The following is a 17878-nucleotide window of genomic DNA, read 5'->3' as shown; positions in this document are numbered from 1 at the left end:
ACTTTAAGAAGCTGAGAAATAGTATACAAAACTAACATTGAAGAATTCGGCTTTAGCCAAAATAAAAATTTCAAATCTAGCTCTTGTATGCAAATTATGGGTTTTTTTCAAGGTCTCTATTTGTCCCATCCCAATTTGCTTTTCAGTGCTGATATGTTGAAAGGTTCCACTGCGGGGTGTATTAAAAACAGCTATTTTGTTTTCTCTGATCTCCAAATGATTTATTTGTAGGTGATTGATCTGAATTTCACATCTGAAACTGAAAGGGTCAGATGTCTGCTATCATTATGACAAGAAACCAGCCATCACAGAGATTTAGTTTGCATTACTCTCCTATTTATTGAGTTAGCTACAACCTGTTTTTAAAATTTCCATTTGCTAAATGACTTGAGCCATCAAATACGTTAAAATGTCATTTATGTGAACACTAAATTTCAAGATGAGATAGTTAATGACTAATCTCAATAAATCTCCAACACCGTTCTTGCCTGGACAGTATTATGGCTGAATTCATGGATTCCAAGGCCAAAAGGGGTCACTGTGATCATCCAGTCTGACTGTCTGTATAATATAGACCATAAACATGCCCAAAATAATTCCTAGAGCATATCTTTTAGAAAAAACATCCAATCTTGATCTAAAAATTGTGACTGATGGATAATCTTCAAAAAAGAACTAGATAGGTTCATGGAGGATAGGTCCATGAATGGCTATTCAGGATGAGCAGGGATGATGTCTCTAGCATCTGTTTGCCAGAAGCTGGTAAGGGGTGACAGGGCATGGATCATTTAATGAGTACCTGTTCAGTTCATTCCTTCTGGGGCACCTGGCATTGGCCACTGTCAGAAGACAGGATACTAGCCTATAGATGGATCTTTGGTCTGATTCAGTATGGCCGATTTATGTTCTTAATCCACCATGACTCTTGGTAAACTTTTTCAATGGTTTATTACCCTCACTGTTAAAACGTACATCTTATTTACAATCTGAATTGTCTAGCTTCAACTTCCAGCCATTGGATCATGTTATACTTTTCTCTGTGAGACTGAAGAATCCATGATTAAATATTTGTTCCCCGTGTATATAATTACAGTCTGTGATCAAGCCATCCCTAAAGCTTCTATTGGCTAATCTAAATAAACTGAGCTCTTGGAGTCTATCATTCTAATCCTTTAACCATTCTCCTGGCTCTTCTCTGAACCCGCTCCAATTTATCAACATCCTTCTTGAATTGTGGGCACCAGAATTGGACACAGTATTTCAGAAGTGGTCACACCAGTGCCAAATACAGAAACAAAATAACGTTTCTACACCTACTCAAGATTCCCCTGTTTACGCATTCTAGGATCATATTAGCTATTTTGGCCCACACCTTCACACTGGGAGCTCATGTTCAGCTGATTATCCATCAAAACCCCCAAGCATTTTTCCCAGGATACAGGTCCCCATTCTGTAAATATGCCCTACATTCTTTGTTCCTAGATGCATACACTTACATTTAGCCATATTAAAATGTAATTCAGGCTTCAAGCAAGAGGTCTATGGAGCCTTCAGTATTACAAAATCTGTACAGGCTTGATTTAGCCTGAGATCAAGGTGTGTGCGTGTGTGTGTGTGTGTGCGCGCACATTACTAAAGCACAGGTATGGATGTACCAAGTAACTGTTCCTTACCATGTATATTTCCATTGTATCATATCATGCAATTTCCAGACTAGTAACCATTTCTCTATACCACAGACATTTTTAATGCGATCAAAGAGAAATTATTAAAGCAAGAGTCTGTACCTGTTAACAGCACATCTACCAGTACATGTTCAGTGGTAGGATTTTTGAAGGATATGATGATGGAAGAATGACGACCAATACAAGTACTTATGCTAGCTGGTTCCATTGGCTGAGGGATAAGGCCAACCCCAGAGAGATGAAATATCCACTCATTAAGCTGTAGGGAAAAGAAAAACATTGATATTAGGAAAAAAAAAAAGGCAGCCTCCACATTGTACATCTTACTGAAGCTCGCTTCTTTCTCATTTTTCTGTTGGTCTGGTTGTATACTAGTGGAAGAAATGATGTCCAACTTTTTCTTTATTTTTCTCCCTTTATGCTCAGATTTTATCTATTCTAATCACTGATCTCTTGGAAGAATTAGATCCAATGGTCTAAAAGATTAATGTAAAGAAGGACAAGTGAATATAGTGGCAAGAAGTCCAGAGGAAGAATACAGATAACTGATATATATAAAACACCTAGATTAACATGAGATGAGAGAAAGAAACAAATCACCATTGCTTCCAAAAAGGAAAATTCTTTGCGTAAGTCAACAAAATAAGTGGATATAAAAAAGAAGCAGATGAAATAATTTATCTGTATTTTTGAAAAACCTTTACAAAGTCCCTCCCTGAGCCTATTAATGCAACTCAGTAGTACTGAGGTAAAAAAAGAAAGAGTAGGAATAAATGATCAACTTTCCACATGACAAAATTTTAACATCAGGATGCTTTCTATTTTTGTATTAGAAACTGTACTGTTTAATATATTTATTAGTTAACTAGAAAAGCAGATGAATAGCAAGGTGGCAACATCTGCAGATGACTAAAAAATTATTTACATTCGTCAAGACTGGAGAAGACTGTCTGAACTTCTTAAGTACCTAACAAAGCTAGATGAATAGGTAGCATGATGACAGATGAAATTCACTGTCAATAAATGCAATAATTATCTCATAATGATTGCAAGGAACTGCTTGAGTTATTTGTACATATACATTATGGGGTTTTAAATGTACAATAATCACTCAGGAAAAAGACATGGGCCTCACTGTGGACAGCTCAATGAGTACTGCTTAATGTGAAGTGATGGACAAAAACAAAATACTGTAAAAGATGTACAAGGTATGGAATAGAAAATAAAGAATGAAAATATCACACTGCAATATAAATCACTCCTACACCGTGATCTGGAGTACTGTGGTTAGTTCTGGACACTCTATCTGAATAAAGATATAACAGAAAGAGTGGGGAATGGGGTGACAAACACATGGAAATATTTTCTATAAAGTGAAATTGAAAAGATTGGGTCTGTTTAGAGAGGAGACAAATAAAAGGGGACTTGGGAGTTACACACAATATAGAAAGAAGGCACATTGCGTGCCCTTATTTATGCTTTATAAGCAATGGGACATTCAATTAAACTGAAAAGAAAAAGAAAATTAAAGCTTATTAAAGGAAAGGTTTTTTTGCACAAGACATAATTAACCTGTGGAACCCAATGTCACAGATAATCATTGGGGCCAAGAATTTAGTAGGATTAAAAAAACGATTAGATCTTTATATAGATGTGAAGAACATTCATAGTTACATAAATTAGAATATAAAAAATGATTTTTGTTTTCACTTTAATAAGGTATATAAATCTCCTTTCCAATCCAAGGCATAATTTCCATTATTCTAACACAAGTTAGAGAGAAAATCCCGTGTGTCAGGTTACTTCACAATTGTGCACCTCATACAGGCTACTCTCAGAGACAGCATAATAGATTAGATAGACCACTGGTCTAATCCGGTATAGAAGTTCCTGATTTCCTATTCCTAAAAGATAAATGCTTTATTAAACATATTGGGTCAAGTTCATCCCTAGTGTAATTCCACTACCCAGAATGAATATAGTCTATTTCCTTTGAAATTAATAAACTACTTCCTTTCATCCCCACATCGTAAGCCAAAATATCCTCATGAGGGTGGAGGAAATGGCAAATAAAAAAATTCCTTCCTGCCAAGTTTAGAATAAATCATAACTTTTAATAGCTGAGGTAACTCAGGTGTAGAATCAGATTGCACTGCCTGGAAGTGATGATGATGAAATAAAAATTTACTTAGATATTGCTGACTTAAATATAAAACAGCTCTGTTTCACTTATAAATCTGTGAACACCATTCTCAGCCTCTGACAAGAAGGCAGGAATTACCATTAAAAAGATTTTGTTGCAATTTGGGAGAGTACCCAGAGCAGCGCTTTGGAGAGGATTTTTGCAATCACAGAAGAAACTGACTGGAAGGTTCCAAAGCCAGCAGTTATATTGAACACGTGACATGCAACATCCATTAGGGTGTCATGCTCCATCACTGCCTCTAGGAGCCAAAAATCTTCAACAGGTTGAAGGAATATTGCCAGTCTCACACTAAGGAGCTGAGACACAACAGCCTGAATTCTGGCAGATGATATATTTAAAGAAGCAGATGTGCTATACATTAATTTAACCGTTTCTCAACTGGTTTAGCCCAGCTCTAATGTGAACCCAAGCCTGGTAAACTAGCTATCATGGTATGTATACCCCTGGTTTACTTAAACTATCAGTAAAGGAAAAGGAACACTTTTAATGCAGCTGTATAGAGGGAGTGGCCTATAAAGTTAACTCTGTTACATATGGATGTTGCTGGTATGCTAGGAGAACAATATGATAGAAATATATTAACATTCTGGGCATGCATTATATTCAAGCTGGCATTTCAGCTGTGCTATCCCAACAAAGCTAATTTTAGGTTTCAAAAACTATAGTAAAGTGATTAAAACCTAAATTTGGATTTTTATTTTGAAGAGCTCTTCACACAGCTCTAAACCAGAAACAAATCAAGCAGATAACAGCCCATCGCAGCTTCTCTCAATTCAGAGAAGAGAAAGAATAAAAAAAGTTAAGGTTTATCCTATAACTACTGCCATTAGTTGATTTTAGATTAGTTAGTTACACAGCTATGATATGGTTTACAGTGTCAGTTCAGATACATTTAATCAGTGAAATCAAGTCAGGAAAATCAATGCAAATTTTTTTAGGTTAAAAAGTTGTTCCAGGATTCAGATATTAGAAAACAACCACCTTAGACTTGTGCAAATGCATAATATCTTCTTAAATGTAACAATTAGCACCCTGGAATCGTCTGGCATCAATTTGGTAAAGTGTGTAGCAGTGAAAGTGAACAGAATAAAAAAAAGAAAGATCCATATGGTTCAGGGATGAAAAGGGCATTGAAAAAAATTACAAAGGTAAGAGCAACAGATTGAAAAGGTTGAGAGGGCCTGGAGAAAGCAACTGGAAGGATGAGATATTGATTAAAGTTCAGTTGCAGATAAAAATTTGGAGATTTGCCATTATTTTAAAGGAGATGCACTGGATGAGAAAAATCAAGTGTCAGGGCTCAATTTGTTCCTGAAAGGTTTAAGTGAATTATTTACTTGCTTTATTGCTTCTGTATCTGATGAAGAATTAAAGTTTTAATGTATAGACCAGAGTTCTGAGAGCTATTAGGATTCAGAAAAAGATAATAATGGCATTTTGTCCTCTTGAACTGTCCTTGGTTATACACCACTTATACCAGAAATGCTGGCTCTTTGCTTTTATTCTTAATAAATATTAAAGAGGAGGGGGACTCTAAAAATGCATGCTTTGCAACCACCACCTACAGGTAATCTGTCTGCTAGGCAGTTTGATATGAGGAAAAAAATGGGCTCTATCACTTTCTTACTCCTTTTTTCTTGTAGAGAGACAAGTTCTGCTTTTGCAGTATTACTGAGAATCATGCCAGAGACATTTTCCTAGCATTCAACTGAGGTAATTTTCAAGTCAACAGCTCATTAGGATATTTGACAGCCCAACAAGAACAAAGAGAGGAAATTACATACATTTGGGAAGCAAACATTTCACTCAAGCACAACTCACGGGCTGACACTATGGCACTCATGTCATAATATCAGTTCTGCTCTTTGTCTCCAGCTGCAATTTTTAGTAAGCTAGTAAGTCAAGGAGATGACTCATGCTTCTCCATTTAGTTGCTTCTCTTTAAAGATTCAGGAAACACAAAGGAAAAATGCTAACAATTTTTACATATCAAATATAAAGAAGATTAGTTTCGAGTTAAATCAAAGGATGACAATTCTTTCAAGTACATGAGTATTTTAAATGAAGATAAACATTAATAAGTGGGGCTTATTTATGATAATACTTTACAAAAGGAACTATTAAGTTAATTTCAGAGCAGGAAGACTATTTCAGTAATGAATAATTTGGGATAACCTGGCAATTATTAAGCAAATTAGAAATACTAATGCATATTCTAGTTCTCTGCACATCAGCCAACAGCATTAAGTCTATCTAAAATTGTAGATATACTGAAAGCTGAGCAAAACTAAGGCTAAAATAAATTATTCATCATGTGCATCTAAGTCGATTATTTTTGCACTGGCTGTATGATTAAGGATCCAAAAATCTGATTTTAAATTGTCCTTTGGACTGAAACTTCTATTTATAACTGTATTTGAAAATATTGTATTATCTGATTTCATAGTGCTCTGGACACTAAATATAGCATCATACCTGTGGGCATGTGAAGGTGATTGATGCCGTGTGATTGGCTCTTCCCAGGGCAGAAGGACAGAACTGAACAGGTACTTCAGTAGTGGAATGAGGAGCCACCATCAGCTGTGCAAACGCAAAAAGAAAGCAAAAGAGAGAGGAAAAAATCAATACTTTTTTTGAGTTAGTTCCTTTTTTGTGCTTTTTATCGACACTGTTTTTGTTTATTTGATTGATGTGTTCCACTATAAACATTCTCCACTCAGCATGCACGGTCTGGTAAGACTGATGAAATGTACTTCAGTAAACAGTATTTAGTGGCAGTCACAGCACGTTTATTCCCCAAATACTAACAATGTGGTATTACTGAGTGCTAAAAAGGAAGCTAAGTTTGATTTCTTAAAATACCAATGGAAGGTATATGATTTTTATTTCTGATCACATTGCTACTCTTTATTTTATTTTATTTTTTTCACATCAGTGTGATACTAAAAATGTTAGTACATTGAAATCAAAAGAAACTAACTGACTTTAAGGGGAACATGTAGTATGTTTATGTGCGCCTCTCCTCTTCTGCTTACATAAACATTACATACACTCACACAGTAAATGCATGCATCCGACAAAGAAGGTATTCACCCACGAAAGCTCATGCTCCAATACGTCTGTTACTCTATAACAGGGGTCGGCAACCTTTCAAAGCGGTATGCCAAGTCTTCATTTATTCACTCTAATTTAAGGTTTCGCGTGCCGGTAATAAATTTTAATGTTTTTTAGAAGGTCTCTCTCTAAGTCTATATATTATATAACTAAACTAGCGTTGTAATGTAAGATAAACAACGTTTTCCAAATGTTTAAGAAGCTTCATTTAAAATGAAATTAAAATGTCGATCTTACGCTGCCGGCCAGCTCAGCCTGCTGCTGGTCTGGGGTTCTGTTCACCTAGGCCGGCAGCGGGCTGAGCAAGGCCTGTGGCCGGGACCCCGGCTGGCAAGGGTCCGTCAGCCAGAATCCCAGATCAGCAGTGGACTGTGCGGGGCCGGCAGCCAGGACCCAGAGGGCTGGGGGTGGGCTGGAGTCAAGGCAGAGGGAGGGCTAGGTATGGGTGGGGTTGCCAGAGTCAGGGCTAGGATTGTGTGTGGGGGGGAATGAAGGAGTCAAGCAGAGGGCTGGATGTGTATGAGGGAGGTACAGGGCTCAGGGAAGAGGCCTGGGCGGTGTGCAGGGCTCAGGGCAGAGGGCGTGGTGTGTGTGTGTGTGTGTGTGTGTGTGTGTGTGTGTGTGTGTGTGTGTGTGTGTGTGTGTGTGTCAGGGCTTGGGGGAGAGGGCTGGGTGATTGCCCCCCTAAGAACCCCCAACCCCACTGCTACTTGTCCCCTGACTATCTCCTCCTGGAACCCCTGCCCCCAACTGCCCCCCAGGACACCACTCCCTATCTAAACCTCCCTGTTCCTTGTCCTCAGACTGGACCCTACTCCCTTCCTGTCCCCTGACTGCCCTGACCCTTATCCACACCCCCATCCCCAAACAGACCCCCAGGACTCCCATGCCCCATCCAACTGCTCCCCGTCCCCTGACAGGACCCCCAGAACTCCAGATCCATCCAATCCCCCTCACTCTCTGCCTGCCCCAACCCCTCTCAACGCCTCTGCCTCCTGACAGGACCCCCAGAGCTCCCAGCTCATACACCCCCCCCAGCTCCCCTGACCACCCCCTCCAGAGACCTGCCCCCACCCTAACTGCCTCCTTGCTCCAGGTCCCCTGACTGCCCTGCCCCCTCACAAACCCCAGGACTCCCATGCCCCATCCAACCCTCCCTGCTCCCTGACTGCCCCCTCCAGAGACCCTCGCCCCTAGCCACCCCCCCGGGATCCCACCTCCCCATCCAACCCACCCTGCTCCCTGTCCCCTGACTGCCCACACCCCTTATCCAACCCGCTCTAGCCATAGGCCCTTTACCTTGAGGCTCCACGCAGAGTCAGACACTCTGCCCTGTGGGAGACTACAGCCCCGGCCCTCAGAGCGCTGCGCACAGCAGCAAGGCTCCACGGAAGGGGGCAGCAGCTTGCTGTGCTTGGCTCGGCGCTCCAGCCCAAGAGCCCAGACCCCACGGCTTGCCGTGCCGGGAGAGTGGGGCCATTTGCCCACTCCATGTGCACGGCTATGCTTTTGCTCCCTGCCTCCGTGGGGGGAGCAGAGGGCAGAGGACAGCGGGCCAGGCTGGGCAGGATTTTTAATGGCATGCTGAAGTCCCAGCAGGCTCCAGCGTGCCATTAAAAATTGGCTCATGTGCCATCTTTGAGGTTGCTACAGTTTATCTGCTTCTGAACTACACTAGTGTGATTCACAATTGCACAGAGAACAGGCAGGTGCCCTGCTACATTGTGATAATACAAGTGTTCTGAAGCTCAAAGCAAACAGAGCACGTGTCACAATATCAGTGCTTTTGCCCTTATAAATCAGGTGGGCAAAATCACTGATTTAACAATTGCTACATCATTTTTTAAAATGAAATAAAATATTTGTACTTGTTCATATCTAAACAGACAGTTTAAAATCATTTTACTGTGTGATAATACAGAACAAAACTGATCAATATCGTGCAGGCTGGCATCATTTAATAAAATGTAATACTATTTAAAACCAACAAAGATCAAAACATTACATTACAATAGCTGGCACTGACAAACCCCTGTGCCAAAGTGGCTGTCAACCCTGAAAGATTAGTAACAGGCAGTGAACAAGAATTACTAGACTATCAGTTTTTGTGCACTATAGTTAATGGTCTAGTAATGAATTCCCACTGCTCAATGAGGAGGGGGAAACAGTAACGGGAGACTTGGAAATGGCAGAGATGCTTAGTGACTTCTTTGTTTCGGTCTTCACTGAGAAGTCTGAAGGAATGTCTAGTATAGTGAATGCTTACGGGAAGAGGGTAGGTTTAGAAGAGAAAATAAGGAAAGAGCAAGTAAAAAATCACTTAGAAAAGTTAGATGCCTGCAAGTCACCAGGGCCTGATGAAATGCATCCTAGAATACTCAAGGAGTTAATAGAAGAGGTATCTGAGCCTCTAGCTATTATCTTTGGGAAATCATGGGAGACGGGGGAGATTCCAGAAGACTGGAAGGGGGCAAATATAGTGCCCATCTATAAAAAGGGAAATAAAAACAACCCAGGAAACTACAGACCAGTTAGTTTAACTTCTGTGCCAGGGAAGATAATGGAGCAGGTAATCAAAGAAATCATCTGCAAACACTTGGAAGGTGGTAAGGTGATAGGGAATAGCCAGCATGGATTTGTAAAGAACAAATCATGTCAAACTAATCTGATAGCGTTCTTTGATAGGATAACGAGCCTTGTGGATAAGGGAGAAGTGGTGGATGTGATATATCTAGACTCTAGTAAGGCATTTGATACGGTCTTGCATGATATTCTTATAGATAAGCTAGGAAAGTACAATTTAGATGGGGCTACTATAAGGTGGGTGCATAACTGGCTGGATAACCGTACTCAGAGAGTAGTTGTTAATGGCTCCCAATCCTGCTGGAAAGGTATAACAAGTGGGGTTCCGCAGGGGTCTGTTTTGGGACCGGTTCTGTTCAATATCTTCATCAATGATTTAGATGTTGGCATAGAAAGTACGCTTATTAAGTTTGCGGACGATACCAAACTGGGAGGGATTGCAACTGCTTTGGAGGACAGGGTCAAAATTCAAAATGATCTGGACAAATTGGAGAAATGGTCTGAGGTAAACAGGATGAAGTTCAATAAAGATAAATGCAAAGTGCTCCACTTAGGAAGGAACAATCAGTTTCACACATACAGAATGGGAAGAGACTGTCTAGGAAGGAGTATGGCAGAAAGAGATCTAGGGGTCATAGTGGACCACAAGCTTAATATGAGTCAACAGTGTGATACTGTTGCAAAAAAAGCAAACGTGATTCTGGGATGCATTAACAGGTGTGTTGTAAACAAGACACAAGAAGTCATTCTTCCGCTTTACTCTGTGCTGGTTAGGCCTCAACTGGAGAATTGTGTCCAGTTCTGGGCACCGCATTTCAAGAAAGATGTGGAGAAATTGGAGAGGGTCCAGAGAAGAGCAACAAAATGATTAAAGGTCTTGAGAACATGACCTATGAAGGAAGGCTGAAGGAATTGGGTTTGTTTAGTTTGGAAAAGAGAAGACTGAGAGGGGACATGATAGCAGTTTTCAGGTATCTAAAAGGGTGTCATCAGGAGGAGGGAGAAAACTTGTTCACCTTAGCCTCCAATGATAGAACAAGAAGCAATGGGCTTAAACTGCAGCAAGGGAGATTTAGATTGGACATTAGGAAAAAGTTCCTAACTGTCAGGGTAGTTAAAACACTGGAATAGATTGCCTAGGGAAGTTGTGGAATCTCCATCTCTGGAGATATTTAAGAGTAGGTTAGATAAATGTCTATTAGGGATGGTCTAGACAGTATTTGGTCCTGCCATGAGGGCAGGGGACTGGACTCGATGACCTCTCAAGGTCCCTTCCAGTCCTAGAGTCTATGAGTCTTGTCACAGTGTCCATGGCAGACCCCAGTTTTTGGAAGTTTATAACCAAATAAGGCTTGGGGTCCTGTATTCCTTGCATATCCAAATCTCCAAATGATGTCAGTGGGAGCTTGATTTGAGTGAGGAATGGAGGTTGGGCCCAGATGTAATTGACAAAGGGTTGAAACTTGACATGGCCTGGGTTTGGGGTTTTTTTGACAAGTTTTCTTAAATTATTTTTTTTAAAGTAACAATAGAAGTTTATTGCTCTGGATACATTCATTCTAACCCTATATTTTAGACAAAATATTTTATTTTTATAAATGTTATTTTGCCATTTCTATTATATTAAAATACAATATTGCTGAAAACTAAAAGTTGGTGTATAGACCAGAATGTGCGATGGACTCAGTAACATGAAAATAGATAGTTACACAGCAGGATTAACAAAAGGGAATGTTTTGCAATTACAGTTCTCTAAGGTATTACAGAGCTCCACAGCCCTGGGTCTTCTGATTTCAAGAATTAACTGGCAAGCATTAGCATTATATTTCCAAAATCAGAAACTGCAAAGGTCACACTAGAATATAATCCCGTTTTCAGTCACTAAAAGCATTCTAAAACGTTCAAATATTAGGTTGAAATTTTCCAGGAACAGTCTCTGCCCGAAGATAAAATTATCTGGACAATTTGAGTTAAAATGCTTTATCCATTTTTGAATGAGAGGAGAGTGAAAAACATCTTCCATTATTAAAAAAATAATAATCCTGGAACCATTTCTGAAAAGAACAACAAAATGGCTGGTGATAAAAAGGTGGAAACTGGCCTGGAAACAGTTGTTAGTGATAGTGTCAAACAGTTTTTTAAAATTAATTAGAACAGTCCATTTTAAAAAAATCTACCTTATCAGACCACTGAAGTTGCATAATTAATCATTTAAAAACCAGTTAAGTCCCAAACTAATGATGACTTGTATGCACAACTTGCCCTTTTGTATGTATTATGCAGTGTTGTCTGGTGGACAGAGCACTTGACTGGGACTCAAGAGACCCTGATTCTATTTCCAGCTCAGCTGCTGGTTGCCCTTGTGCAAATCAGTGTATCTCTGTACCTCAATTTCCCTCTCTGTAAAAGAGGGATAATGATACTGACCTCCTTTGCAAAGCACTTTAAGATTGACTGATGAAAATTGCTATATAAAACCTTGGTACTATTGTTAATTACATGGTCATATATTATTTCCCCAAAATATAGTACAATTTTTTTTTCTACAGCCCTTTAAGATTCAGCAAGATGTAAGTTACTCAGTGAGAAATCCAGGGCCTAGAGGCCAAAAGGGACGGTTGCAGAAGGGAAAACAAATGACAAGAGGGCATATAATGTAGACATGAAGGCTAGAACTTTAGTCTGCAGAGCCTGAGACAGGTGGTATTCCCCAGAGTGCCACCATGAGGCCATGCAGACACAGCAAGGGAGTACTATGGAGAGTAGTTGCCACAGGAAGTGCTGCCTAAGAGACCCAGAGTGAAAGACAGCAGCCCTCTGATTGGCTAAGCACCCTATTTAAACCCTGGGGCTTCCCAAGTAAGTTGTCTGGGCAACCCCACATATAGGTCTTCTGTAATGCCAGACTTTTCTTGATTGCCTGATCTCTGTCTCTGATGCCAGCCTGAATCTGACCCCGATTCCTGCCTCCTGATTCTAATCTGATACTGTTTCCAATCTCCAGCCTCCGACTCCAGCCTGACTCTGATCCTGGCTCTTGCCTCCTGATTCTACCTCTGATCTCTGTTCTCTGATCTAAGGTGACCAGACAGCAAATCTGAAAAATCGGGATGGGGCAGGGGGTAATAGGAGCTTATATAAGAAAAAGACCCAAAAATCAGGACTGTCTCCATAAAATCGGGACATCTGGTCACCCTACTCTGATCCCGGGCTAACTCTGACCCTGATCCTTGCTTACGGAACCTCGCTCTTGCGATTCCTCCAACTCCTGCCGGCAACTACCATCCCTGGTGGACAGACCTCAGCCCAGTTGTGACTGGTAGAACATATGCCCCTCCCCAGTCCCTTACAGAATAAGTGGATGCTTACCCAAGCATACCAGACACTACAACTTTAATCTATATCTTCCTAAACCCTCCTGTTTTTTGCTTTTCCTGATTAACTCTTTTCTTCCCTGGCATGTAAATTACCCCTTCCCAACTGAACTCCCTTTGACTCAGTTAAACTAATATCTATGCCTCTAAGGATGGAAATTACAATCTAAATTCCTGATTCTGCACCTCCATATGCAGACATATCTACTTGGGCCTAAGCAGATGAAATATAGACAGCATATGAGGAGGGATGCAACAGAAGAGCAAACTGATGGAACAGTTATGCTTAGTACACACCATATTGGTTCTGTGGTGATGTGTGGGTATATTGTAATGTGATCTAAATTGGCATAAGCTGAGGCATGAGAAAAGGGGTGGATAATTAGTAGTGTAAGGCTAAATTAAAGTACTGAGTTCTGAGGAGGAACCTCGAGGAAGACAGTGAGGTTGATGGAATGGTATTATAACAACAGTATATTATAGCCACACAGTTACAATATTGTACACTCATTATTGTTCGTACAATTTTTCTTTCAAAAAATGTGTGCATGATGTAATTTTGACAGGGGAAGTCCCCTGCAAAATCTGGATTAGACCGGAGGAACTAGACTAAGACCAGTGGAGAGGCTTCAAGTCCCAGTGGATTATATAAAGGATAATTCAAGAAAGAAAATGTGTTGAATGCTACAGAGAAGAAAGGCTGCTAACTAGGGTTAAGCAAACAGTTAGGAGTCATTATTGCTGAAGTGCACATTATAGTGGCATGGGATTTGGTCCCATTTTACAATCTAGATTAGATACACCACGACATGGCAAATGCGTGTCAGAAGAGAATTATCAGGTTTCTAGGTTTGCACAGTATGCATCAGGGGCTGGTTTAATTTACCCTGTGCTTTTCATATTGTTAGTGTCACAGACCTAAGCAGCTTTTGCCCTGGCCTCCATGTTCAGGAAACGAGCCTGCACGTACTCTCAAGCGAGAAACATTTCCGAAAGTTACCGTTGGGGCTAGGCAAATTTTGTGGTCAGCCATTTCCAGGAAACGCCCCCCTCCCTGAGGGTGGTAACGAGGCACCTGTAAATCTCCTAATTAGGAGAAACCTGGCCAAAAAATTGGACACGTCATTACCCTTATAAATTGCCCACCATGCAAGAGTGGGCAGGGAGAAAACGCAAAAAGCTGTACCTGTAACCGAGCCTGATCAACTCGAAGTCTCCCTCGGCTACGTGTTCTCAGAAGCCTACCCATCTGCCGGTGATGATGAAACTTTTGTGGTTTGTGTGTGTGAGTATGCCTAACTGCTGATTTTGTTACTTCTGCTATTTTTGCTAGCTAACTGAGCCTGTAATCGTGTTGTAAGCCGGAGTCTCACGGCAAGTTTTAGTTGTCTTATTGCATTTTGTTTTTATTTAGACGAGTAATTGCATTTATGCTTAATAATAGCACCAATAGCACCCTTACTAACCCTTGGAAGGACCTGAATAACTACTGGGACCTAGAGCGGTACCAGGGTCAGCTTCTGTTTGTAATTGCAGTATTTTTATTATTTGTTCTGGTATTATATTGTAAACCCAAGTTGTAACTAGTATTAAGTTGTTCCTCATCCTCAGCTGTGACCCATTCAATAAACCCTCAATTTTAACCCCACGACTGATTGTTTGCGTTATCCCCACTGCTACCTTCGGGGCACTTGTCACCCCTCCCGAGGACATCCAGTGATCGAACCTCCGCCCTATCCCAACGCTCATTACCCGGTAGATAACGGGCACCTTGTGACCATATCGGTGGAGCGAGGGGCGAGAGTAATCAGTAATCAACACATATCTGTTGTTTCCTCTTCAGAGCAGAGATGGTCTTTCTGTGAATGTTTGTAAGGTGTCCAGCACAACAGGGCCCTGATCCCTGACTGAGGCCTTTATGTACTATTACAATACTATTACTGGTGACAGGGGAAAGCCATGCAAAAATACTTTATTAATAGGTCTTCTCCATTTAATATAAGCCCAGAGAAACCTTCTTTGCACCAGTGCCACAAGGGATAGGAAGAGAGATATCTGAGAAAGCACCATCTTCCTCCCTGCTGCCCCAAGTTGCTTTGCTGGAGCATAGAAAGGGGAGCCTGGAGGAATGTCACCTCCCACACACCAATCTTCGTTTCCATATGTCTCACTGGAGGAAAAGACAGGGATGCAGGATTTCTCTGGGCTGCTCATCATCTGCTAGGCTGGGTCCTGCACAAGGCTGAGTAGCTCATTTCTCTTAGTAGGCATAGTGAGATGCTGAGCATGCTCAGTGCACAAGGCATTCTTAGGGTGTTTGAGACCCTCTCATGAATTTCTAGAGGCACTTGAACACCTGGCAGGTTAGCTTCTATGAAGCTTGTGTGCCTCAAAGGGCTTTGTAGAACATCTGACAACCATATTAGCATGGCTAAAAAAACCTATTGATCGAAATTAAAAGGTCAGGTAATAGTTGGACTTTTCAAAATAAGACAGATTACCTTATATAAAATTAAAACTTAAATTTATATATATATATATATAAGATCTACCATTTTTGGGAAAGAATATTATTTACAGATGAAAGTGGACTAGAATCCTCTGGTCAATAAGAACATGAGTAGGCATATTGTTATCAGATGACAAAAAATTCACTACCACAACAATGAAACAAAACATCAGAGTAGAATCATTTAGTCTGAGTGCCTGCTCTTGAAATAGAGATGTGATTTTATTTATTTAATATTACAGGAGATCTCTTCTAACATTGATTTTATTTTGGGTGCCATAATATGGTACTATACCAGGAAATTAATCTCGTATGAAATACAAAGCTATATATAAAATAAAATGGATCAGCTTTCTATTGCAGAGAAAATGATAAATAGCAATAGGATCTATAAATAAAATAATCATTAAACAGGATGGCTTTTAAAAGGACTAAATTTTGCTCACTTCAGATACTCTTTCATTTCATTCACATAAAAGCTAGAGATAACAAGTAGCTTCTGGAGATCTTCACAAGAGAAACTAGTGGAAAAGAGCCTCAAGCAATCTAAAGACTGCTTCTGTGAAAACACAAAACTTTATTATGAAGCAGTTAGAATTGCTACATACACCGCATGTGTGACACATATCCAGAAAAGCAAGGGAATTAAAAGGTAAGCCACCTAGCAGTACATACTTGCTACTCCTCCAACCACAAGCACACACCATACCATTACTATAACTACAGTACACCATAGTCTACACACCTTTAACTCTACCTCCCTTTTCTGAACACACCCCTTTTCAGATATTTTTTTTCTCTGTACTAGCGCTTGTAAATGTTTGATGTAGTAGTTGGTTGTGATAGGAGACAATTTTTGGCAAGGGGTTGTGTGTAAAAGAAAGGTTAAAAGGGTCCGATGGAAGGCTGGCCCCACTAGGGGGCAGACAAACTTGTGGGGGGTAGTGTGTTTGTGCTAAAATTGTGGTACAAAAACTACTTCACAAAGAAGTTTGTGTGTTAGCTTCCTAATTTATTTATATACCTAAATGAGCGAATAAGTTGGAAGACTCATAGACTCATAGACTTTAAGGTCAGAAGGGACCATTATGATCATCTAGTCTGTCCTCTTGCACAACGCAGGCCACAGAATCTCACCCACTCACTCCTGTAACAAATCCCTGACCTATGTCTGAGCTACTGAAGTCCTCAACTTGTGGTTTAAAGACTTCAAGGTGCAGAGAATCCTCCAGCAAGTGACCTGTGCCCCATGCTGCAGAGGAAGGCGAAAAAACCCCCAGGGCCTCTGCCAGTCTGCCCTGGAGGAAAATTCCTTCCTGACCGCAAATATGGCGATCAGCTAAACCCTGACCAAGAGGGCAAGACTCACAAGTCAGACACCCAGGAAAGAATTCTCTGCAGTAACTCAGATCCCACCCAATCTAGTTCCCATCACAGGCCACTGGGCATATTTACCGCTAATAGTCAAAGATCAATTAATTGCCAGAATTAGGCTATGCCATTATACCATCCCTTCCATAAACTTATCAAGCTTAGTCTTGAAGCCAAATATGTCTTTTGCCTCCACTGCTGCTCCCCTTGGAAGGCTATCCCAGAACTTCATTCCTCTGATGGTTAGAAACCTTCATCTAATTTCAAGTCTAAACTTCCTGATGGCCAGTTTATATCCATTTGTTCTTGTGTCTACATTGGTACTGAGCTTAAATAATTCCTCTCTTTCCCTGGTATTTATCCCTCTGATATATTTATAGAGAGCAATCATATCTCCCCTCAGCCTTCTTTTGGTTAGGCTAAACAAGCCAAGCTCTTTGAGTCTCCTTGAGGGCAGATGTGCAGCTGATAACTGAGAATATTTTCTCTGTCAGCTGCTGCATGTGAACTCTTCTTTACTGTAGCATATATTCTGACAGAAAAGCATCAGATGGAAAAAGTTTTTGTGCAACCAATAAGGCTTGCATGCACAGCATCTACACTTTCAGTTATTCTCCTAAAAATTATCCCAAATACAGCTTAAAAAACAAGTAAGCAAAACCCCCCTTGCACCAGACGTCCTCAGAGTCTACCTCTCTGCCAAACTTTGGGTGGATATACCATCGTTTTAAAGATATATTATTGAACATAGAAAATTTAGGACTGCCAAGGAAAAATTTGACAGAGCACAAATTGTAAGACTTCATATTACAAATTTATAAAGAGAAACCAAATACATCTACATAGAAAATTCAAAGGGCATAAAGGCCAACTTCTTGTGGAGAAAAATAGAAATCTATGCCACATTTTAAGCTCATTTTAATACCCAATATAGTTGCTACTAGGCCTTTGGTAGGTAGGACTCCACGGTAGTGGGGAAAGATGGATAGGGAGTGGGAATATGCAGAATCCATCTCAAAGAACCTCAGTTACAAGG

At 40.4% G+C, this 17878-nt stretch overlaps 1 protein-coding gene across 1 annotated transcript in view; it reads right to left on the bottom strand.

Annotated features, from left to right (window-relative positions):
• CFAP47 (cilia and flagella associated protein 47) overlaps window positions 1–17878 on the bottom strand; it is a 680893-nt gene that overhangs the window by 139095 nt on the left and 523920 nt on the right. Inside the window, exons 55-56 of the mRNA XM_050936444.1 lie at window positions 6367–6471; window positions 1788–1944 (exon numbers count right to left, since the gene is read on the bottom strand). Of these exons, the coding sequence (XP_050792401.1) occupies window positions 1788–1944; window positions 6367–6471 (262 nt within the window). The remainder of the gene's footprint in view (window positions 1–1787; window positions 1945–6366; window positions 6472–17878) is intronic.

This window comes from Gopherus flavomarginatus, chromosome 1, assembly GCF_025201925.1.
Source record: "Gopherus flavomarginatus isolate rGopFla2 chromosome 1, rGopFla2.mat.asm, whole genome shotgun sequence".
Taxonomy (NCBI): domain Eukaryota; kingdom Metazoa; phylum Chordata; order Testudines; family Testudinidae; genus Gopherus; species Gopherus flavomarginatus.
This window is presented reverse-complemented; position numbering and strand designations above follow the sequence as displayed.